The sequence below is a fragment of the Mustelus asterias genome, chromosome 8 (genome assembly GCF_964213995.1).
Source record: "Mustelus asterias chromosome 8, sMusAst1.hap1.1, whole genome shotgun sequence".
In the NCBI taxonomy this organism is placed as follows: Eukaryota; Metazoa; Chordata; class Chondrichthyes; order Carcharhiniformes; family Triakidae; genus Mustelus; species Mustelus asterias.
Window position 1 is genome coordinate 107,809,592 of NC_135808.1, and position 25,443 is coordinate 107,835,034.

Below are 25,443 nucleotides of genomic sequence, written 5' to 3' on the forward strand. Positions count from 1 at the left end.
CAAACCAGCAGGTTTGCGACAGTGAGTACACAGCAGGAGACATTTCCTTAGTGAAACTGGTGAACTATGATAACCTAGATCAGTTGCATTGAAGAGCTTCAGCCATGGCCAGGCGAGAGACTGCAATGCAAGCTCATCTTTTCTCCCTTGAGTCCTATTACTGCTTGACAGATGATTGCCAATGCTTGGAAGGCACTTCTCCTGTTCAGCACTTCTATCTTCAGCTGCAATGCCTGTTGCCTGCCTACTGTCCCAACAGCTCTGAATGAATTGCTTTCTATTCTGCCACAAGGCCATTCATGGAGCACTGGGAATGATCTCTGTGAACCAGTTGGAAAAAGAAGAGCACCCCCCAACGCAGGGTTAACAGGCAGATGATCAGTTCTCTTGATGTGTCTGACCATTGATGCCTCAGGAAGCTCGGACTCGAATAGCAGGTTGCCGCAACCACCTGGACCAAAACCTCCTTCCTAGTGGACCAGGAGGACTATGGCCAGAAAGATGCCTGCCACTGGAGGCCCACCAATAACTAACCTTGCTGTGAAGTACCTTGCTGCCCCAGGAATTGTATTTTGGTGACCCCTACCAGCAATTACTTCGTGCATTGGTAAGAACATGGCTGAATAAAATCAAAACATGTGGAAAAGCTAACGTTAAAGATCATAGACGCAATTGCATCTCAAGATTTGCCTAATATGGAGTTGGGACAAATATTTTGTTTACTGTTTGCTTTCCTTTTCCCAGGGTAACAGTACTGGGGAAGCACGAGACGTGTATGTTCCGAATCCATCCTGCAAAGAATTTGGGAAGTATGAATGGATAGGCCAATTGATGGGGGCTGCATTGCGAGGACGAGAACTTCTGGTAATCATTTTTGTTTATAGATGCAAAGATTTCATAAGGTTTATAGAAGTTTCATAAGATTGTTATCTTTTGGGATTTTGTCTGTAATTTAGGGTAAAATGAAGGACTGAAGAGTTCATGTGACCTGCTCTGAATTTTGATGATGTGGAGATGCCGGCGTTGGACTGGGGTAAACGCAGTAAGAAGTTTAACAACACCAGGTTAAAGTCCAACAGGTTTATTTGGTAGCAAAAGCCACAAGCTTTTGGAGCCTTAAGCCCCTTAAGGACCTGCAGAGTCCATAAGACCATAAGACATAGGAGCGGAAGTAAGGCCATTCGGCCCATCGAGTCCACTCCACCATTCAATCATGGTTGATTTCAACTCCATTTACCCGCTCTCTCCCCATAGCCCTTAATTCCTCGAGAAATCAAGAATTTATCAATTTCTGTCTTGAAGACGCTCAACGTCTCGGCCTCCACAGCCCTCTGTGGCAATGAATTCCACAGACCCACCACTCTCTGGCTGAAGAAATTTCTCCTCATCTCTGTTCTAAAGTGACTCCCTTTTATTCTAAGGCTGTGCCCCCGCGTCCTAGTCTCCCCTGTTAATGGAAACAACTTCCCTACGTCCATCCTATCTAAGCCGTTCATTATCTTGTAAGTTTCTATCAGATCTCCCCTCAACCTCCTAAACTCCAATGAATATAATCCCACGATCCTCAGACGTTCATCGTATGTCAGGCCTACCATTCCTGGGATCATCCGTGTGAATCTCCACTGGACCCGCTCCAGTGCCAGTATGTCCTTCCTGAGGTGTGGGGCCCAAAATTGCTCACAGTACTCCAAATGGGGCCTAACCAGTGCTTTATAAAGCCTCAGAAGTACATCCCTGCTTTTGTATTCCAAGCCTCTTGAGATAAATGACAACATTACATTTGCTTTCTTAATTACGGACTCAACCTGCAAGTTTACCTTTAGAGAATCCTGGACTAGGACTCCCAAGTCCCTTTGCACTTTAGCATTATGAATTTTGTCACCGTTTAGAAAATAGTCCACGCCTCTATTCTTTTTTCCAAAGTGTACGACCTCGCACTTGCCCACGTTGAATTTCATCAGCCACTTCTTGGACCACTCTCCTAAACTGTCTAAATCTTTCTGCAGCCTCCCCACCTCCTCAATACTACCTGCCCCTCCACCTATCTTTGTATCATCGGCAAACTTGGCCAGAATGCTCCCAGTCCCATCATCTAGATCGTTAATATATAAAGAGAACAGCTGTGGCCCCAACACTGAACTCTGCGGGACACCACTTGTCACCGGTTGCCATTCTGAGAAAGAACCTTTTATCCCAACTCTCTGCCTTCTGTCTGACAGCCAATCGTCAATCCATGTTAGTACCTTGCCTCGAATACCATGGGCCCTTATTTTACTCAGCAGTCTCCCGTGAGGCACCTTGTCAAAGTCTCACTGGCTGTCCTGTCTGGAGGTCCTTAAGGGGCTTAAGGCTCCGAAAGCTTGTGGCTTTTGCTACCAAATTATCCTGTTGGACTTTAACCTGGTGTTGTTAAACTTCTTACTGAATTCTGAAGACAGCTCTGTGGCTTGCATGTTAAAGATTAAAGGGAGGCCCCTGGTTGTTTTACTAGGAGGAAGGTGTAAAGTGTTCACACCTATGAACAATGGCAAAAGTACCTGTGCCAACAGTGGGTAGACTATTCGTTTGTGTCTCAAATACCAGGAAGGTGTTAGTAATGTCACTTTAAAGTATAACTATTTACAAAACCAGTCTATTTAGTTTCAAGATGGAGTGAAGTTGGGAGTCTAAAGGATTGCTAATCAGCATTAATATCTGGATACAAGGCATATGTGATTCCTGTTGCCATGGAAATGGGTTTTATGGGGAAGAGTCCATAAGAAACCATTGTAGGTTCAGGTTATAGGTTTACCGAAATATCACTGAGTCCCTCAGACAAGTTCAGTCTGCAAGGATCTGCGAGAGAGTGTGAGCAGAGACAGCTGCAGAAGTTGCGATGGTTCACCATGAAAGAATGGGAGTTTGTGCTTGGATTGAAGGGACTAAGTTCATGAGGATTTAAACAAAACTGGAAGATTTGCTTAACTTTGGAGGGAGGGGCCTCCAGAATAGCCCTCGCGGTGAAAGCCAGTTCAATGATTAGATGTTAGCCAGCTGAAAAAGGAAAAGAAAGGAAGCAATTCCTTAGGAGTTTCTGGAAGAATAGAGTGTCTACTTAAGGGACAAAGTAAGGTATGAGTGTGGAGGGAGATTTTTGTTTGGTTTAAATGTTAAAAGATAGAATCTTTTCTCCACTCCATTCTCTAGACTGCACTTCCACAAGAAGGTGAATTCAAGTGTCATTCGTTTAAACTTCCTTGGAGTTAACTTTGCATTGGTAGATAGGGGAGCATGTTATTTTGCCTGTGCTCTCAACCAAAGAATGATACTATGTTATGTACAATAATTGCAAGCTTGCACACAATAGAAGAACAGCAACAGGTGAAACATGGTTTGTATAGTTTTACCTTCAACTTCCTAAATTCTACCTTAAAGCAAAGCCACATAATGCTAACTGGGGTACGGTTTTATGATTTTTGATATTTTAATTAAAAAGTAATGCTTATCGTTCCTATTTACTACTTTTCCTTGTTGATGTCCTGTAATATGGGGATTAGTCCTTCACCTTAGTTTGTGAACTTTATAATGCAAGTTATCTGGATTCACTTGGTAGTTGCCTCCTCTTGTTCCATCCTGGTATTATTCAGTTCAAAATGACCCCTTTAGAATCTTGGAAATTTAGAGCGTCTACGATTTAATAAGTAAGATTATTTTAGTTTAGTTTCCAAACAATGATATAAAGGGTTGTTTTGCGGGAATGCCTGGTCAGACATGGGTTGGCCTCAGCTTTCATAGTACTTCCAGATTGGTGTTTCCAGATTTTATTAACTTATTGAATGAGAAGAAGTGAAGTCCCCAGAAATTAAGAGGCAGTCCTGATCCCACTTCCTCCCTGAACAAAGGAATATGAGAAAGCCATGTCAGTAAGTTGTCAGCTCAAAACTGTATTAGTAGAAGAATGGTACTGGGTCGCCAATTATACTTACTGGGATGAGATACAAACTGCTCCTGCTGATATAACTGGAGAGTCTTCCCTATTGCTTTAACTTGGTCTTAAGAAAATAAATATGCACAATCTTTTTCTGGAGTATATTTTAAGTTAATAAGAACCTTGTGTATGTTTGCTAGGTGCTGGCTCTTCCTGGAATTGTATGGAAACAACTAGCAGGGGAGGAAGTGAGATGGTCCAAAGACTTTCCTGCAGTGGACTCTGTCTTGGTGAGTCGTAGATGTTTTATAAATGGATGCATACTCTCTTAATTCGTATGTGTAGATGCTGCACTGCAGGAGCTCACCAATCCTCCTCAGACAGCACCTTCCAAATCCATGACTGCTGCCATCCAGAAGGTCAAGGGCTGCAGACACATGGAAACTCCACCACCTGAAAGTGCTCCACCAAGCCACTCACCATCCTGACTTGGAAATATATCGCTTTCCCTACACTGTCACTTAGTTAAAAGTCTGGAACTCCCTTCATCATAGCGCTGTGGGTGGACCTACACCACACGAACTGCAGTGGTTCAAGAAGTTAACTCGCCACCACCTTCTCGAGGGCAAATAGGATTGGGCAATAAATGTTGGGATAGCCAGCGACGCCCACATCCCAAGAATGTTTTTTTTTAAAGGTTTTGTTAGAGGTTTGCTTGTTTGTAACTAATGTTATTGCTGGAATATTCTGCTGTAGTTCATAACATTCACTGCAGTCCAGTGTTTCTAAACCTCTTTGAATTAGGTGATGGAATGTGTTAGTAAACTCTTCAATGGAATGTGTTAGTAAGACCCTCGTCAGACCCCACTTGGAGCACTGTGCTCAGTTCTGGTCGCCTCATTACAGGAGGGATGTGGAAATTATTGAAAGGGTGCAGAGAAGATTTACAAGGATGTTGCCTGGATTGGTTGGCATGCCTTATGAGGATAGGCTGAGGGAGCTCGGTCTTTTCTCCTTGGAGAGACGAAGGATGAGAGGTGACCTGATAGAGGTGTACAAGATGTTGAGAGGTATAGATCGGGTGGATTCTCGGAGGCTTTTTCCCAGGGCTGAAATGGCTGCTACGAGAGGACACAGGTTTAAGGTGCTGGGGGGTAGGTACACAGGAGATGTCAGGGGTAAGTTTTTCACTCAGACGGTGGTGGGTGAGTAGAATCGGCTGCCATCAGTGGTGGTGGAGGCAAACTCGATAGGGTCTTTTAAGAGACTTCTGGATGAGTACATGGGACTTAATAGGATTGAGGGTTATAGGTAAGCCTAGGTAGGTAGGGACATGACCGGCGCAACTTGTGGGCCGAAGGGCCTGTTTGTGCTGTATTTTTTCTATGTTCTAAACTGCACTTTATTTCTTGAACTTTGGTCCGAACAAATGTGTGAAGCTGTTGACTTTGCTCCTCTGGGTTACAGTGACCTATGTGAAAGGAGATTTGGGCAGTGCTAACAAGAACAACAATTTGCATTTGTATAGTGTCCTTTCGCATTGAAGAACCTTGGGAGATTTTACATGGGAGCATAATCAGACATAACTTTGACACCAAACCACATGAGGATATATTAGTACAAGTGACCAAAAGGTTGGCCAACGGGAGAGAGATTTTAAGAAGGAGGCAGAGAAGTGGAGAGCTGGTTTCATTCTGGTGAGTTAGTGCTGCGCTCCCTCCAAACAAAGTCAATACTTGTGCAGTAACTTGTTACGCCTAGTGAATAGATTCTTAACAATACCAAATTATTGCATCAGCTAACAACTTTTTTTCTGCTGCCTCTTCATTTTACTCGTTTCAGTACTGTCTTATAATTTTTTTGACGGTTCTAAGATATTAATACCAGTTCTGCATGAGAAAAGAGAAGTCATAAACTCCTTCGTGTCAGAAGCAGGAGATGGAGTTGTACTGTGAAATTAAGGCAGATAGAAAGATATGTATAAAAAGTAAAAAGGACTGTCTGTGCTGAGCCTTTATTCAAAATCTACCCATAGAATAGCTTAGCTTCCTCTATTTCTTATGCCCCACAAAGCCTCACACCTTTAATACTATACTGTTTGCCCTTTTGAGAAGAGTAGGAAAGAGCACACAAGCCTCTTCAACACTTCTTTTTCTTACATTACTTCCTTGCACAGTCAATGTATTGTATACGATCTGAGAGATAGTCACGCTGCCACCTGGTGGGAATATGTATCTGAAACCAGCTCAGTCTTAGAATAGAATCATACAGTGCAGGAGGAGGCCTTTCGGCCCGTCAAGTCTGCACTGACCACAATCCCATCCAGGCCCTATCCCCATAACCCCATGCATTTACCTTAGCTACTCCCCCTGGCACTAAGGGGCAATTAAGCATGGCCAATCCACCTAACCCAGTTCATAAACTGCAGTTAGCTGGAGCACCACGCAACTTCAACTTTAATAAATACAGAAAAACTACAGATTATTGAAAATAGTCAAATTGCATTCAGATTTCTAAGATTTCTTCTAAAGTATCTATATATAACTGGAGTAAAACCAAGTAAATTGCTCAGAAGCTGTGGTTTTGCAACACCTGAGGTCAGTCCCATTCTTTCTGTGTAGGTGAAACTGCTGGAAGCAATGGAAACCATGGATAAAGAGATATTTGAATTTAAATTTGGGAACGAGTTAACATACACCACCGTACTCAGCGATCACACTGTTGAGGACCTGAAACCTGATGGCAGCAACACCATTGTCCAGTATGAGGATCGGAAGGAGTTCATTAAATTGGTGCAAAAAACGAAACTGGAAGAAAACAAAGATCAGGTAATTATAGAGTCAAAGCCAGCGGAGAAAATAGAGCTGGAGGAGAGGGAGGTGAGATGGAACAATGCTGAAAAACGTTTGATAAATGAAAGCAAAATACTGCGGATGATGGAAATTGAAACACAAAATGCAGGAAAATCTCAGCAGGTCTGGCAGTTTCTATAAAGCGAGAACAGAGCTAACATTTTGAGTCTGTTTGATTTGATTTTGATTTATTGTCACATGTTTAACATACAATGAAAAGCATTGTTTCTTGCGCGCTGTACAGAAAAAGCATACCGTTCATAGAGAAGGAAACAAGAGAGTGCAAAATGTAGTTTTACAGTCATAGCTAGGATGTAGAGAAAGATCAACTTAATGCAAGGTAAGTCCATTCAAAAGTCTGACAGCAGCAGGGAAGAAGCTGTTCTTGAGTCGGTTGGTACGTGACCTCAGACTTTTGTATCTTTTTCCTGACGGAAGAATGTGGAAGAGAGAATGTCCGGGGTGCGTGGGGTCCTTAATTATGCTGGCTGCTTTGCCGTTGCAGCAGGAAGTGTAGACAGAGTCGATGGATGGGAGGCTGGTTTGCGTGATGGATTGGGCTACATTCACGACCTTTTGTAGTTCCTTGCGGTCTTGGGTAGAGCAGGAGCCATACCAAGCTGTGATACAACCAGAAAGAATGCTTTCTATGGTGCATCTGGAGAAGTTGTTGAGAGTCGTAGCTGACGTGCCAAATTTCCTTAGTCTTCTGAGAAAGTAGAGGCATTGGTGGGCTTTCTTAACTATAGTGTTGGCATGTGGGGACCAGGACAGGTTGTTGGTGATCTGAACACCTGAAAACTTGAAGCTGTCGACCCTTTCTACTTCACCCCCGTTGATGTAGACGGGATGTAGACAGCTGACTCTTCAGTTCGGAAGAAGTTATATGGACTCAAAATGTTAGCTCTGTTTCTCTCTCCACAGATGTTGCCAGACCCGCTGAGTTTTTCCAGCATTTTTTTTTGTTCTAATGAGACTTGGTTGTACTTTCATTGACAAATATCCCATGCACCATATTTGAGATCGAAGAACAGATGTGAGTCCTAACTTCAGCCCATTTGGAAGCTGTCTATGTCTGGGGGAGGGGGGGGTGGGGGGATAGATTTTGTTCGCCGTTTCATTTTAATTGTCGTTTTTGCATAAGAAAACCTGTTGTCCTTTTGCTCCCTTCTCTGGATGGCGAACACATTTAACAAGCAGCTTTAACCAAATGAAACTCTCCTTTCAAAACGTTTGGCCTGATTGTTTGCATCCAGATGTGCACAGTTTATTTAAAATCTCTGGTGGCCAATGCCTGTGCTTGCGTTTCTTCTGTCTGCTTCAGATTCGGGCAATGAGGGCTGGCCTGCTGAAGGTGGTTCCCCAAGCAGTGCTTGACCTGCTGACCTGGCAGGAGCTGGAAAAGAAAGTCTGCGGTGATCCTGAAATCACAGTGGAAGCTCTTAAACGTTTAAGTAAGTACAAAATGCCTGTGTTTCAGACTTTATTTTTGCTTTTTTTTTTAACTTTTCCAATGTTTGCAGCACTGTTCAGCATGAAGGAAAGATGAGCCAGGCTACAGATGATTTTGAATATAGCATCTGTGCCATTTATTTAATTTGTTCATGGAAATGGTGCTGCTGTCAAAGTCAACATTTATTGCCCATCCCTAATTGTACTTGAAGGTGGTGTTGAGGCACGTTCTTGAATTGCTGCAGTCTATGTGGTGAAGATACTCCCACTTACTGTTAAGGACAGAGTTAGTTCCAGGCTTTTGACCCAGCAAAGGAAAGGCAAAATATTTCCAGGTCAGGATGGTTTGTTATTTGGAGGGGAATTTGGAAGTGGTGGTGTTCTGATTTGATTTGATTTATTATTGTCACATGTATTAGCATACAGCGAAAAGTATTGTTTCTTGTGCACTATACAGACAAAGCATACCATTCATTGAGAAGGAAACGAGAGTGCAGAATGTAGTGTTACAGTCATAGCTAGGGTGTAGAGAAAGATCAACTTAATTGAAGCTAGGTCCATTCAAAAGTCTGACGGCAGCAGGGAAGAAGCTGTTCTTGAGTCAGTTGGTACGTGACCTCAGACTTTTGTATCTTTTTTTGAAAGGAATTTTAAAGTTGAGGAAAATTTGTAGCAACCATGGTCCGTCCTTGTGTCTGTAGTATGGGATTTTAACTTAAACCTTGCCAATTCTATTTTTGTGATCCAGTTGAAAAAGGCAGACCCTTGTGTGAAACAGAACCATGCAAATAAAGAAAGTACTAAATTTGATCCATGGTTTTTGCTGTTAGCTAATCTGGTGTATGGTAATAGGACACTCTAATTAGCTTCAGCATGTCACTAACGATGGGGGGAGGGAATATAACAGCATCGCATTAAACTCCATAAAAGGACAGATTTGGTCTCATCGCCTGAGGCCTCTCATGATCAAATGGCTGTTTAGGTTCATAATGAAAACATGAATGAAATACTAAAGGTTGGCCACACCTGTGAAACTGTATCCCTGATATGGAGATGCCAGCGTTGGACTGTATCCCAGCATAGCTGTCATCTTCTAAGATAAAAAGGGGAGAAAATTGAGGAGAGGTAAAGCTTTGTGACATGGTGATTTTTTAAAAATTGATTTGTGGGACATTGGGGTTGCTGGCTGGCCAGCATTTGTTGCCCATCACTAGTTGCCCGAGGGCTGTTGAGAGTCAACCACATCGCTATGGCTCTGGAGTCAGATATAGGCCAGACTAGGTAAAGGCAGTAGATTTCCTTCCTTATAGGACATTATTGAACCAGATGGGTTTTTCCGACAATCGACAATGATTATATGGTCATCAGTAGATTCTTAATTCCAGATTTTTTTATTGAATTCTGCCATGGTGGGATTCGAACCCGTGTCCCACAACATTAGCTGAGTTTCTGGATTAATAGTGATTCTGGATTCTCTGATCTTAACCTGGCCATGTCATCCCGTTCTGTTTTGAAGAGAACTCTTAGCATTGTATAGGTTGTCTTTGTTAAGTCCTCTATACGGCAAGGCTTTGTACTATAGCAAATGCTGGAGTAAGAAATCGTCTACACTGAAAGCTGCCATGTTCCAACATTAGATAAATCTAATACTGAGACATGTTTGCATCCAAGGGACTTTGGTGTCCAAGTACATGAACCACGGGAAGTTTCATACAGGTACAGCAAACAAAGGCTAATAGTGTGTCAGTTTTTGTTACAAAGGAGTTGAAACCACACAGTCTTGTCAAGATATTGCACATTAGGATTCTGGCAAAAAACTTTGAAGAAAAGTGAGTTACCTCGATGATTGTTAAATGATTTGGCCAGCTCCTTTCTGCTTGTACAGTGGTTCACTGAGCACTTTGACCAGGCATTGACAACCAGCCTCATAAGCATCAGCGCCTGGAGTTTTGTCATTAAACAGAAGTTTGATTGCATTGGTTGTTTTTAAGTGTGGGAGGATCATCTAGAAAGAAGTTGATGGCAACCTATGGCAGCCTGTTGATTTGTTTCCACATTGGATGAAGGCTGATTGAATATGTGGTTATAGTGCTGGCCCCTTTTTCTGTGAGCAGTGTTGATCTATCAGCACCGAGGACTGGTGATGAAGCAGTAAACTGGGGCCGGTAGACAGATTTCAGGGCATCATAGAATCACTTGATGTAAAGCATGCATTATTTGTCCTTGTTACATTTCCTTTTCAACTTGTATTTGCTTGGTTGTGTGGGGAACCCTGTGGATACTTATTTGGTGGAGTGAATGCGTTGGATTTATGTATGATTCTTTTGCATTGTGTTACTTCAGTATTGATACTGAAACTTGTAAAGCTTATGCTTTCAATGCAACATTCGTGACCAGGATCATGGGGTGTGAGTGATTTGCTCCTATTTCTCTGATGTTACCACTCTTCAATTATCGACCAGAAAAAAGTGCAGGAGCAGCCTCGAGTTTTTTAACCTCTGATTTTTTTTCTTTCCTTCCCTGAATTGAGGACCCCAGCCACTGCTAGAAACTTAGTGATGGCACAGGTCATAGCAGGAACTCGTGCTGTAGAGAAGTATAGGTGAAGAGCTGACTTACCTGCCCCTCCCTCTCTATGGCACGCTGTTCAATTCGAGAAATGTCAGTGCACTAAAACTGAGCCTGTTTGGAGTAGGCCTATTAATTTATCAGGCGTAGGTAAATATACTGTTTGACCTAACAGTGATAAAAGGCTATGGGCATTAGGGATTATTTCCGCTGAAACTAAAGATGCAGTGGTAATTATCCCTAAAGTATAAAGGGTCATGAACGAAGCCCAGTCCATCACTCAAACCAGCCTCCCACCCATTGACTCTGTCTACACTTCCCACTGCCTTGGAAAAGCAGCCAGCATAATTCAGGACCTCACTCAGAATCTTCGAGATTTACAGCATGAAAACAGGCCCTTTGGCCCAACTTGTCCATGCCGCCCTCTTTTTAAACCCCGAAGCTAGTCCCAATTGGCCCATATTCCTCTATACCCATCTTACCCATGTAACTGTCTAAATGCTTTTTAAAAGACAAAATTGTACCCGCCTCTACTACTACCTCTGGCAGCTTGTTCCAGACACTCGCCATCCTCTGTGTGGAAGAAATCACCCCTCTGGACACTTTTGTATCTCTCCCCTCTCACTTTAAACCTATGCCCTCTAGTTTTAGACTCCCCCACCTTTGGGAAAAGATATTGACTGTCTAGCTGATCTATGCCCCTCATTATGTTATAGGCTTCTATAAGATCACCCCTCAGCCTTCTACGCTCCAGAGGAAAAAGTCCAGTCTATCCAGCCTCTCCTTACAACTCAAATCTTCAAGTCCCGGTAGCACCCTAGTAAATCTTTTCTGCACTCTTTCTAGTTTAATAATATCCTTTTCTATAATAGGGTGACCAGAACTGTGCACAGTATTCCAAGTGTGGCCTTACCAATGTCTTGTACAACTTCAACAAGATGTCCCAACTCCTGTATTCAATGTTCTGACCAATGAAACCAAGCATGCTGATTGCCTTCTTCACCACTCTGTCCACCTGTGACTCCACTTTCAAGGAGCTATGAACCTGTACCCCAAGATCTCTTTGTTCTGTAACTCTCCCCAACACCATACCATTAACTGAGTAAGTCCTGCCCTGGTTCAGTCTACCAAAATGCATCATCCTGGACATACTCTTTCTTTCCACTTTCTACTGTCTAGGGAAAAGATATAAAAGTCTGAGGACATGTACAAACTGACTCGAGCAGCTTCTCCCCTGCTGCGGTCAGACTTTTGAATGGATCTACCTCGCATTTAAGTTGATCTTTCTCTACACCCTAGCTATGACTGTAACACTACATCCTGCACTCTCTCTTTTCCTTCTCGGGAGGCTTTGTCTGTATAGTGCGCAAGAAACAATACTTTTCACTGTATACTAATACGTGTGACAATATCAAATCAAATAATGTCCATATATCCTCTAGTGCTGCTGTGATAGCTACATGGACCCTTCAACTCGGATTAAATAGTACAACAGGGGAACCAGTTGTCCAAGAAATAAAGCAGTTCAGACTTGGTGGTTTCTTTTTATCTGAATGTATCTATATTTTCTTTTAGCTCGCTTTGAAGATTTGGAGCAGTCTGATACCAGAGTTAAATATCTTTGGGAAGCACTCACGAATTTCACTAATGGTAAGTGACCTTCTGCACTGTCATTGCTGGATTTGTTAAACCGACCTTGTACCAGTGTCCGTAATGTGAATGATACCTGCGTGATTCCTAAATTGAAGATTATTGCACGATGGCCAATTCCCTATAATTTTGTGGATATAACTAGTAATTTCTGACAGTGTTGCCATTGCTCATTAGACTGAGTATCGGCCAGTGTGTGTGACAGCTAAAAGGCATTGCAGCACTTCTGCTGCCTCTAAAATATTAGTCAGAGCAGAGATGGTGAAATATGATGATTTTTGTTCTGAATGCAACCTAAAAATATCATTAACTGTTACAAGAGACCAGCTGCTGCTTCAGGAAATAATTATTTGCTACTAGCATGTGCAGTTTCCTGTGGAATATTATTTTACATTAATCATAAAGAACGTAGCATGGTGCAAATTTTTTAGAAGTTTGACATCATGAGTGTAAGTTCAGTTCCATTAACTTAGGAATATATTGACAAAGTGCCTTAAGATGATGAGATAGGAAATGCTTCTTTTATATATTTCCTTCCTAATTTCTAATTTGTCTTCCAGAGGATCGTAGTCGATTCTTAAGGTTTGTTACAGGTAGAAGCCGCCTGCCTGCCCCTATATTCATCTACCCAGACAAGTCAGGGTAAGTGCTTTAGATTGTTGGATTGTGATTGTCCTAGATGGTGAAAAGTGTGCTGAGAAATTAGTTAATAGAGTGCCGTCAACATCCTATATTCAAATGGAGAACAAAATGAAAATCGATGGTGAAAAGGTGAAGAAGTTGTCGGGCAGTGCTGTTGTGACTTGCACTGTAAGAGTTTTAACAACACCAGGTTAAATTTACACTGGCAGCTTAGCACTGTACAAGTTGCTGATCTCCCTGCTGCCACAAGGTGGCATTTGTGTGGCACCGGATCCTCACAGGATCCTCTTGACCACTGTAGTGCTTGGTTTTGGAGCACTGGGAAGAAAGTCCTCAATCAACCATCTTTCAGCAGACTAGACAAATGTTGCACAAATTCTGAAGAGGGTGAAAGTAGTGGGATAGCAACATGTAGGTACAAGAGTTAGTTTTTTTGTAGTTGGTTGCTAGAAACATAGAAGCTAGAAGCAGGAGTAGGCCATTGGCTCTGCCATTAGTACTTATTCTTTGCAAAAACAAAAAATGGGGTGGCACGGTGGCACAGTGGTTAGCACTGCTGCCTCACAGCGCCAGGGATCCAGGTTCAATTCCAGCCTCGGGTGACTGTCCTTGTGGAGTTTGCACGTTCTCCCCGTGCCTACGTGGGTTTCCTCTGGGTGCTCCGGTTTCCTCCCACAGTCCAAAGATGTGCAGGTTAGGTTGATTGGCCATGTTAAATTGCCCTTTAGTGTAAAGGGGATTAATAGGGTAAATATGTGGGGTTACAGGAATAGGTCATGTGTGGGATGTATGTCAGTGCAGTCTTGATGGGCTGAATGGCCTCCTGTACTGTAGGGATTCTACGGTTTTGATCATAGCTGATCATCGAATTCAATATCCGCCCCCCCCCCCACCCCCATATCCCTTGATCCCTTTAGCCCCTAGAGCTATATCTAATTTCTTCTTGAAATCAACATTTTGACCGTAACTACTTTCTGTAGTAGTGAATTCCACACATTCACCACCCTCTGGGTGACGAACGTTCTCCTCACCTCAGTTCTAAAAGGTTTATCCTTATCCTCAAACTATGACCCCTAGTTCTGGACTCCCCCACCATTGGGAACATTCCTTCTGAATCTACCCTGTCTAACAGTGTTAGAATTTTATAAATTTCTGAGTTTCCTCTCACTCTTCTAAACTCCAATGAATGTAATCTTAACCGACTTAGTCTCGTCTCGCCTCATACAACAGACCTGCCATCCCAGGAATTAGCCTGGTAAACCTTTGCTATGTCCCTCTATAGCAAGGACATCCTTCCTCAGATAGGATACCAAAACTGCACACAGTACTCCAGGTGTGGCCTCACCAATGCCTTAAACAATTGAAGCAAAATTTTCAATTGTACATTTAATCCATTGTTGTTTTTCTCTTCAGCTGTTGATTGAGTTTTGTATTTCCAGCATCCAATTCTTTTCTTTTGTCTTAACTTTTTGCTTTAGATGACTTTTTAAGCTTCCTGATCTCTTGGCTGGAACTTGTAACTTTCCAGTATTGGTTAAAAATGAAGATATGGTTGTGTTTGACCTTTGCCTAGCCTGTTAGAGCCTCCTCTTGTTTCTTGGTTTGGAAGTATATAGTAAAATATCATTTTTTATAGGAAGCATAAGATTTGGGGCATACTTTTAATATTAGTTTCTCTCGTCAATTATTTTATATATTGAAAGGAAGCTGTTTCTTTATTGTCCCACCTGTGAAGGAAAATTATATATTGCACTTGTTGCCAGGACTTTTATTTCATAGTCAAAAAATATTGTGTGGGCGTGTGTGTGTGTGCACCGCAAAGAGAAATGAGAAAGTTGCCGAAGTTTTAGTTTACATAGAAAACATTAAATGTTTTGCTACAAAATTGATCTTTTTTTTTCATTACAGATCAGAGAAAACAGATGCTCTCCCAGAGTCTTCCACGTGCTCCAGTACACTTTTTCTACCAAACTATTCCAGGTCCGTTGTTCTTTTATAATGTTTCTTTTCTCTGATTCTTTACTCCTCCTTTCCTAGAGGTTGCTAGCCCTTGTATTTTAATGGCAGTCTTCTGGTGCATTGCTTAATTCACATTAACATCGATCCTGCAGCGTTAGCCAGTGTTTGGTGTATCACAGCCAAGACCAAACCCTGTTTCTCCATTGAGGTCCACATATTCCTGTGCATACAATCACCAGATAGGGTTCAGGAGCCCCAGCTGTTCTCTTTTTGTCTTTAGCCAGAAGGAATTGCAGTCAATTGTAACACTCCAACTGATGCCTCATCTGAGATTAGTTACTCATGTACGAGCCTAGACAGTTTGGCTGCTATGACAAAAATGTGCATTTATATAGTGTTTTTATCATAGAAGTGCACAGGACATTTTTCTAAGGTACAACCACATGGGGGTGATGTGATTATATATCACTAAGTACTGGACTTCTTAGAATCTTAGAATCCCTACAGCACAGAGAGAGGCCATTCGGCCCATCGAGTCTGCACCGACCACAATCCCACCCAGGCCCTACATATCCCCCATATCCCTACATATTTACCCGCTAACCCCTCTAACCTACGCATCCCAGGACACTAAGGGCAATTTTAGCATGGCCAATCAACCTAACCCGCACATCTTTGGACTGTGGGAGGAAACCGGAGCACCCGGAGGAAACCCACACAGACACGAAGAGAATGTGCAAACTCCACACAGACAGTGACCCAAGCCGGGAATCGAACCCAGGTCCCTGGAGCTGTGAAGCAGCAGTGCTAACCACTGTGCTACCGTGCCGCCCATCCTCTGATTGTAGATTCGTAGATCAGTACAGCATCGAAGGAGGTCATTCAGCCCATCAAGGCGATGCCAGCTTATTCCAAAAGCAGTCTCGTCTAATTTCTTCATATTCCTGCAATTTGTTTTCCTTCAGGCATTTATCCAATTCCTATTTGAAACCAAATATTGAATCAGTTTCCACCACCTGATCAGGAAGTGCATTTCAAATCTGAGCTATTAGTGCCTCTGGTTCCTTTGCCAATGATTGTTGTAAACAGTTTCTCTTTGTTTGCTCTGTCTAAACCCTTCATAATTTTAAACATGATCAAATTTCCTTTTGGTTCTCCTTGTAACAGAAGGCTATTCCCACTTCTCTCGTCTATCCACAAAATTCTAATGTCTCATCCCTGGAACCAGTCTAATAAATTTCTTTCATACCCTCTCCAAGCCTTCACATTGTTCCAAATCTATGGTGCTCAGAATTGGATACATTACTCTAGCTGGAGCCAAGCTAGTTTTTTTTAATAAAGGGTTAGCATTGCCTCCTGGCTTTTTTCTACTCTGTTTATAAACCCAGGATCCCATCTGCTTTGTTCCCCATTCCTGCCATGTTCGCACACATGTTTAAATGTTTTTAAGTTTATTTATTAGTGTCACAAGTAGGCATGCATTAACACTGCAATACTGTGAAAATCCACTAGTCGCCACACTCCAGCACCCGTTTGGGTACATCGAGGGAGAATTTAGCATGGCCAATGCACCTAACCAGCACATCTTTCAAACTGGGAGGAAACCCACACGGGCACGGGGAGAATGTGCAGACTCCTCACAGTTAACCAAACCAGGAATAAAACCCAAGTCCCTGGCGCTGTGAGGCAGCAGTGCTAACCACTGTGCATGTCATTTTAAAATTGTACCATTTAGCTGATGACCACATATGTTCAATTTCAAGTTGGCTTTGCTTGAATCCCAGTCTGTGTTTGCTGCTATTCTACTTTCACGCTGGACTCGGGCACGAGTCCAGTTGTAGTCTGGACTGAGATGAGTTCCTTAGACTTGAATGATATTCACTGGAAAGATTATTATAAAAAGGTTAGATGGGTGTAAGTAGTTGTCAATCAGCTAAGCAAGTCTCTGTTTAAGCCATGCTGTAATTTTAATTTGATCTGCTTTTGTCTGAGAAGTGGAGTTGTCCTGTTTAACAGTTGAATTGCTATATGGAGAATCCAGCAAAATAGGAATTTTTGTCTTTATTCCAATTGTTTTCCCAAATGTTCAAAATTAAAATCATAGACTGAGTTCACAAATCATTGGGCAATGTCTCATGTTCAGAAACCAATTAAGGCAGCTTTAAGTTGATGATTAGTGAATGCAGATAACAATCTAATTTGCCATTACTGTCAGGTCTGAGAACCTGCAGATTATCCTATATCAGGGCAAGGGATGGAAGTTCCAATCCTTAATAGTAAGGCTACTAATCTTTTGATTACAGCTTTGCTGCAGAGAAACTATTAAGTTGTAAAGTGTTTAAATAATTCAATACAGGAGAATTCTTCAGTAGTCAATAAAAACAGCAGTTTCCACGAGTGAAGTTCACAGCACCCTTGTGCAGCAAAGAACTATGGCAAGAAGATTGAATTATTTGGTCCAAAGAAGATATTGCTTGCCAAGAAACTGAAGTCATTCCTGAAAAAGAATCTTAACCCATTCTGGACTTTTTGTAAAGCTCTTTCTTAAATGTTTTATTCACTGGTATCTTGCTGTTGCTTTTGCTATGTAGAAAATGGAGGAAAGTAGTTTTGACCTGACTAAAATGCTATGCCACTTTTCCATCATCTTGGGTTACAGAAAAATATTACATTTATATAGCACCTTTCACAACCATTGGGATGTGCCAAAGCACTTGCAGCCAACTTTGGAAGTGTCGTCACCTTCGTAAGACGGGAAATGCAGCAGTCAATTTGCACACAGACAGGTCCCACAACACAGTGTGATAATGACCTCCTTTAGTTCTTCTGAATGAATCTTCTTCCATACTGAAGAAGAGCCACATTGGACTCGAAATGTTAACTCTCCACAGATGCTGCCAGACCGGCTGAGCTTTTCCAGCACTTTGTTTATTTCAGGTCTCCAGCATCCACAGTATTTAGCTATTAATTATATAGATAATGACTAGATTATTTATCTTCACAAATATTGGACAGGAAACCACGGGGAACCCTCCTGGTCTTCTTTGAGACAGTGTCTTCAAATCTTTTACGTTCACCTGGGAGGGCAGGCAGAGCTTAGGTTTAACATGTCATTCTAAAGATGACATCTCTGACAATGCAGAGGTCCCTCAGTACTGCACCAGATTTTGTGGGACCAGAACTCTCAATCTGCTGTATTCTTCTTTAAGATGTTTATTGTGTTTTAGGATTGTCTGAGATCTCGGCTATGATGACCCTTATTATAGCCAAGAATAACAAGGGAAGATTTCCGTTCGTAAGGGACTTGTGCATAGAAACTTTATTTTAACCAGGTCCATGAGAAAGGAGTTGAGGAATTGGGGGGCTGGGAGGGGCTGGTGGTGCGGTGGAATCAAATGAAGCCAAATTATGATTGAATTCCCTACAAATGTGACAAAGATAATCTTGTCCTTTTACATTGCTTTATGATGACAGGTGCAGAGAAGTCCATTGCACAGACTTCCTGGATAAGAAGTTCTGCAGATACCATTTTAACATTGACCACTAGGTGGTGCAGGAAAACACCTGTAGCGATCTGGATGCAAAGGGTTGTTCTTTGTGTGATAAGTTCTCACTGGCAATGCTGCAAGCTGCATTCCCTACAGAGAATATTGAAGGAATTTTCACTTTCATACGGTTTATAGCGGACCAGTTATTGAGTAGCCTGTGTTTTCTCTCAGGGCATGGATACATTACAAAAATAGGAGTGCTAAACCACTCAGCCACAAAAAGGAACATCCTGTTTGTTTTCACACACTGCAGCCTAATCTCCATGAAACTTATTCTCTAAAGCTGTGAAGTTAGTTCAACCCTATTTATATTGCAGTCTACTTCCCATCATTTGATAGATTGTTTCTATAAATCTGAATGATCCATCTGCTTGAACTGATCTATCATTCTTCCAATTCTTTCATCCATCTAAAATATTTTGGGGACATCTGTGCTTTTGATCATTTACAGCAGAAAGAAAACTGTAAGGCTTAGTGGCACAGTGGTTAGCACTGCTGCCTCACAACGCCAAAAACCTGGCTTCAATTACCGGCTTGGGTCACTGTCTGTGTGGAGTTTGCACGTTCTCCCCGAGTCTGCGTACGTTTCCTCCGGGTGCTCCGGTTTCCTCCCACAGTCTGAAAGACGCACTGGTTAGCTGCATTGGCCATGCTAAATTCTCCCTCGGTGTAACCCAAACAGGCGCCGGAGTGTGGGGACTAGGGGATTTCCACAGTAACTTCATTGCAGTGTTAATGCCAGCCTACTTGTTAAAACTAAAGAACTCATTGGATTCTTCTTGCATGGGGGCACAAACTGACGGTAAAATAGTTTACACTGAGTCATGTGATCAGCTGCACTGATGCATTTATTGGCAATAATGAATGGCCGGAACTTTCCGGCTGTTCACACGGCAGGATCTCCCGGTCATGCCGACAGCACACTCCTGTGACGGGTTTCACAGCGGTGAAGGTTGTATCAACAGGAAACCCCGTTGATAACGGCAGGATCAGAAGATCCCACCGCCAGCCAGTGGTGGACCACTTCCCACTGTCGTGCAACATGCAGTGGGTTGCGTGGTAAATCCCACCCGATGTATTCAAACCTAGTGAATATTTGAAAAGAACTGAGCTACACACAGTTCAGATATTAAGGAAAATGTGTTGTAATGGGTTCAATGGTGATCATTTATAACTTTCAATAGTGGGAGAGGCTAAGACCGAGGAGGTGAAAATCTCCTGCAGCCTGCTGCAAGGGCCTTGGATAAAATTGTTGACCAGCCTTGATCCAGATCCAAGTGATCCTGGATCTGTAGGACAAAAATAATCACAGCTCAACATCTTACTCAGGCAGGTTGTTGTTTTGATGTAGGAAATGGGAAAAGGTCACATTATTGTAGTCAGGGCTGCTCTTCTGATGGTAACATTGATGTAATTGTTATTGAGGAAACTTTCCTGGTCAAAAGTAAAGTGTTCCATTCCCTAGCATTGGTGAATATAAATTTGGAGCAAAAGATCAATTAATGAAATTACCAATTTAAAACTCTATGGAAATGTCAGCACTCTGGCTTATCGTGTAATTTTGCAGTGAGTTATTTACATTTCTGATATGTGAACTAAAATGTTCTTTGGACTCTCTATATTAAAGGACACGATACAAGTGCAAATTGTTCTGTACGATTAATATAAGGAGGTCCTTCCATTTGGCCTTCCACAAATACTACCTCATTTTACCTCTAGCTTCCACCAAACCACCCACTTCTGCTCTTCTTCCTTCCTGAATTAAGTGCAGTTATGATGTGGTTAACAGCAGCTACTTGTAAGCCACCAAGGTTCCTCTGTAATATAAATAAGGACTATACATATGCATGTAATTGCACAAATGTCTAAAAATCTTCTAATGTGCTTCTTTAATCTGTGCTTTATTTGTAGTGCGAAGCTTTGTGAAGAGAAGTTACGATATGCAGCGTACAACTGTGTGGCGATAGACACGGATATGGTACCCTGGGAGGAGTGACGTACATCGATTGTATAGAACTGAACAGCATATAGTTGTTGAAATCAGTTATGGCCTACTTATAGCAGCTTTAAATTTTTGTGATGTCCATGTGAATGGGATTCCAAGATTTATCTTTACATTTATCAATCCTTCCCCCTGCCATTGGAATAATAAGTCTTGGTGATTCACTCAAACTAATTAGAGCTGTCAGTTTCAAAAGTCCTGAATGAGTGGTGAGTCACCACTCGACCTATGAAGGCCTCCTACCTTGCAATTGTTTTCATTTAGAGCTATGTGGTTGTACGATTCTCTGAAACATAATGGTTAGCCAAGCCTTTACACAAAGGTAAAATTGAATTTTACTGGGCACTTAGCAGTGGTGCTGGGCAGATTGGCAAAATCATGGAAACAGATGACAAGCCGGTGACCTGACATCTTCCCACCTCCATTCCACTCTGGTCCACTCCCAGGGACGAGTTGACTGTGCAGTGGGAGCCCTCATGGGTGAAACGTTCAACCTATTAAAGCAATCAAAATGCCAGTGAGCAGTCATTTTAAGTTTGTAATAGCTCTTTCCCTACAGGCACATAGGTTTCATGCCATGTAGGCAACTCGGCAAGTGCTAGAAAGGTGACTACTAATTTATGGATGCCATTGTTGAGTGCTTGCTTCCACTCCTTAGACTTAACATCTGAGTTGCCATTAAGTTGGCAACTTTTCAGTGGAGATGGTCATGGACTCATATGGCAGACTGGCTGCGATGGACTCCTCCACCTGCAGCACTAGGGACTGCACTGTTTCTGGGAATTCTGACAGATAACCATGCTTGTCCAGCATTGTGTATGATCTCCTCCTCCCCAGACCTCCGATGGGGACATTCTGTGGCGATCTCTTCCTCCAGCATCTGTTCCTGTTTAAATGTGAAGTGCTCCTCTCATATGCCATCCTTCCTATCTAGTCACCACCATCTCTTCTTCAGTGGCAGCATGTCCCAATGTTACCTTGCCAATTTCCAAGGCACGCTCTGCCATTGATGCCAGTATCGCCACTCCAACCCCATTTCTGCCCCTCTTCCAGGAATTGAATACGCTCTCTCTTATTGCAGGAGAAAAAAGACTGAAGACTGTTATTAGATCAGTCCGGGGTGGCACAGTGACTAGCACCGCTGCCTCACAGCGCCAGGGACCCGGGTTCAATTCCCGGCTTGGGTCACTGTTTTCACGTTCTCCCCGTGTCTGCGTGGGTTTCCTCCGGGTGCTCAGTTTCCTCCCACAGTCCAAAGACGTGCTGGTTAGGTGAATTGACCATGCTAAATTCTCCCTCAGTCTACCCAAACAGGCGCCAGAGCGTGGCGACTAGGGGATTTTCACAGTAACTTCATTACAGTGTGAATGTAAGCCTACTGTGACTAATAAATTTTACTTTTACTTTAGATGTATGAGGGGGCCTGTTGTAGGATAGGGAGTGCTAGATCGGCTATGTGGCGAAAGTGTTTTGAAAGTCTCTGAGCAAGGTTCTGTCTGAGCAGAGATTCTTAAGTGTGATTTCAGAGAGAAGACTTGAAAAGATGTGTGCTGGCAAAGGCTACGGAAGTGTGATTGACTGTTGCCATGAGATGCTTTCATGCCACTTGCGTGATCAGACTTGAGAAGTCATTGAAGCATTGTCTAACTGGTTTTCTGTTCTCCATATTACACAGTAAGAAGTCTCACGACACCGGGTTAAAGTCCAACAGGTTTATTTGGTAGCAAATACCATAAGCTTTCGGAGCACTGCTCCTTCGTCAGATGGAGCAGAAATGTGCTTAGGTATTTGCTACCAAATAAACCTGTTGGACTTTAACCTGGTGTTGTGAGACTTCTTACTGTGTTCACCCCAGTCCAACGCCGGCATCATCCACACCACTCCATATTACACCCAGCTGCTCACCACCTCCCCATCCTTCAACCGAGTCTCTGGAAGGAGAATGTGCCTCCTTGCCCTCACACCTTCCAGCATTAGTGCCGCAATCATAAATATTAGAGCTGCCCTTTCCCTTCTGGTATCCATGTCCCCCCCCCCCCCACCTTTTATTTCAGCAACTTTGCTGTCCAAAATGCACAACACCACCATTGTGCTTGTTTTAAAGGTTTTTCTTTCCACATCCTCAATTAGGCTTCCGAGCGCTCCTCTCACCTCGTTCTCCCAATTGGTCACCAAGCCCAGAGGCACCCTCTTAAGTGGCCGAACTCCAGAAAATTCAACAGGAAGGGCCTCTACTCACAGAGTCAAGTTACCAAACCCCAGGTATAGTCCTGACACTGTTAAATATTCAAGATTCCATGCAAGTTCTTGGCTAATTCTAAAGAAAGGAAGCTTGCCTTTTAAAAGGTGTTTCACAGTGAATGATTTGTATTTGAAGTACAGCCACAAAAGAGAAAGGAATGGGATTAGGCCATTCAATAAGATCATGGCTGATCTTTGGCCTCAACTCCATTTTCCTGAATTATCCCCAAATTCCTTAATTCCCATAGTATCCTAAATCTTATCAATCTAACTCTTGAATATATTCAATGACTTGAGTGTCCACAGCTTCCTGGAGTTGTGAATTCCACCCTTTTGAGTGAAGCAATTTCTCTTCCTCTCAGTCCTAGATGGCCAGCCCTTTTTTCTGAGACTGACTCCTAATTCTAGACTCCCCAACAAGAGGAAACAACCTCCAAACATTGACTCTGTCAAGCCTCTTATGAATTTTAAATTTCAATAGGATCACCCCATCATCTACACTCCAGAGAAGGAGGTCTCGTCCACTCAATCTCTCACAGAGCAATTCCCTTACCCCAGGAATCAGTCTAATGAACTTTCCTGGAACTCCTAGAGCAAATATATCCTTCCTTGGGTGAGGAGACCAAATGATCTGTACATAGTATTCCAATTGTGGACTTACCAAAGGTTTATATAGGTGTAAGGAAGGTGCACATACAATTTGCTTTCCTATTTGCCTACCGTATCTGCATGTAACTTTCCATGATTCGTGTACAAAGACACCCAGGCGCTTGTGAATGTCTCGCCTGTGTACAGAATATTCTTTCATTTTGAGTTCCCAAGCTGAAAATGGTCCCAACTCTTCACCAAAGACCAAGACGGTTAAGATTCTACCCAGAAATTCTACTTAATGTACTGTTCACAATAGCCAATCCAGAAAACCACTGGTAAAGGCTAATAAATTAATTGGCTACATATGATTGAACGAACCAAAAAGGCCTAATTGGGGGGAAAAAATTGTGCAATGCATTGCTTCATGGGTTACGAACAAATAACAGCAGATGCTATACTGCACTCTTGAGGGAAATGTCTATTGTAACGTTATAACTTGGATTGACAGTGCAGTTCAAGCTTCACACTGTGTGCATATATATATATTTTGTGGACTTCAGCACACACAACTGATAAATTATAAATCATAAATTAGCATGATTGCTACACCTGGTCCATATTTGAATAGATCCCATTAGCTGAATATCTGTGAAATCCTTGGGCTGAAATGAAACAGCTGGGAATATTGGAATTTTTCCATATCCAGATATTTTGATGGTTAGATTTAAATTTTAACGTGGATCCTTGTTTCTGTCACAATATCATATTGCACTTTGATGCAGGTCGCTACTATAAGCTGTTGCTTAAGAATATGACCTGGTCTTGTACTGATTTTTGTTTCTTAAATATTAATATCAGATGATGCAGCAGTGAAAACCAGGAATATAATATATCCGTTGTCTAGAAATGTTATGTATTAAATCTATTCAAAACCATTTTGAACAATTATCTGATTTATCATTTGCAGTGGCTAGCACTTTGGTTAGATTTGCCAAACCGTTGAGAAACTTTGAATTAATGATTGTGTAAAGTCATTCACGGAGCATAATTTGGAGAACCCACCACTGCAGTGCCCGTGTGCTTATCTTACTCCCACTCCCTTCTGAGTGTAGCTCCCCTACTGCGAGCACAGAATTGAGGAATTTTCCCACTCGGCGTTGCTCTCTCAGACGGACCAATAAATGATGTACCTCAGTGGTGGTCTCTGCTGGGAACAAACCCCCAGTGAAACTAATCTTTTTCACCGGGGAGCAGAATTTGTGAATTCCTTTCTACAGAAGCAGGTATTAACACAACAGGTGAGAACCTACTCGCAGGACATATGGGGTTAAAATGACAACTTAAATCTGAGGCTGATTTAGCTAACTTATTGCAAGCTATGACTTTCTGATTGCACTCCATCTTTCCAGCGAGATGTGGCTAATTCAGTAGACTTGAGTAAAATGTGTAATTTAGGTTGATTAATCCTGTATTGAAATATTAAACATTAGTTAGGCTGTGAGACGTTTTGTTAATATAATATAAACCAACAGTTTGCACAATAAAACTCCATTTCAAAAACGCAACAGTTATGGGTCTTCAGAATGCTGTAATTTGGTTTAAAAATAAGTTGGCTAGTGTTGTAAGCCTACACCATAAACTGCTCATGGTATGTAATTTTCTCTCACTAGTGTAGTAGTTTCATTTTGGAGGGACATGCATTTAGTCCATATTATGGCTGACTTTGGATTGTTTGATGCCAATGGTTCAAAATGAAAGTAAAAATCTATTCCAGTGGACATTAATTTTTAGATTGGCTCATTTGGCATCAACCGTTTGCTTTTATATCCAAGTCTCTAAATTATGGTTCATTTTGTGCTGTGGGGTTATGCACAATATAGTACTAGTGAAAGAAGGTCTTCTATTCATTTTTCCACACCTTGTGGTCTTGATGAATTCCTCTTCAGTTGCGATAGGATGGCATGGTGGCACAGTGGCTAGCACTGCTGCCTCACAGCGCCAGGGACCCAGGTTTAATTCCCGGCTTGGATC

At 42.2% G+C, this 25,443-nt stretch overlaps 1 protein-coding gene across 1 annotated transcript in view; it reads left to right on the forward strand.

The window, feature by feature from the left end:
• The window catches only part of hectd3 (HECT domain containing 3), a 59,511-nt gene extending 35,164 nt beyond the window's left edge, over window positions 1-24,347 (forward strand). The window contains exons 15-22 of the mRNA XM_078218689.1: window positions 745-864; window positions 4,108-4,197; window positions 6,529-6,735; window positions 8,084-8,213; window positions 12,355-12,429; window positions 12,990-13,071; window positions 14,980-15,051; window positions 20,490-24,347. Coding sequence (XP_078074815.1) covers window positions 745-864; window positions 4,108-4,197; window positions 6,529-6,735; window positions 8,084-8,213; window positions 12,355-12,429; window positions 12,990-13,071; window positions 14,980-15,051; window positions 20,490-20,574 — 861 coding nt within the window. The 3' untranslated portion in view covers window positions 20,575-24,347. The remainder of the gene's footprint in view (window positions 1-744; window positions 865-4,107; window positions 4,198-6,528; window positions 6,736-8,083; window positions 8,214-12,354; window positions 12,430-12,989; window positions 13,072-14,979; window positions 15,052-20,489) is intronic.
• The last annotated feature ends 1,096 nt before the right edge of the window (window positions 24,348-25,443 follow it).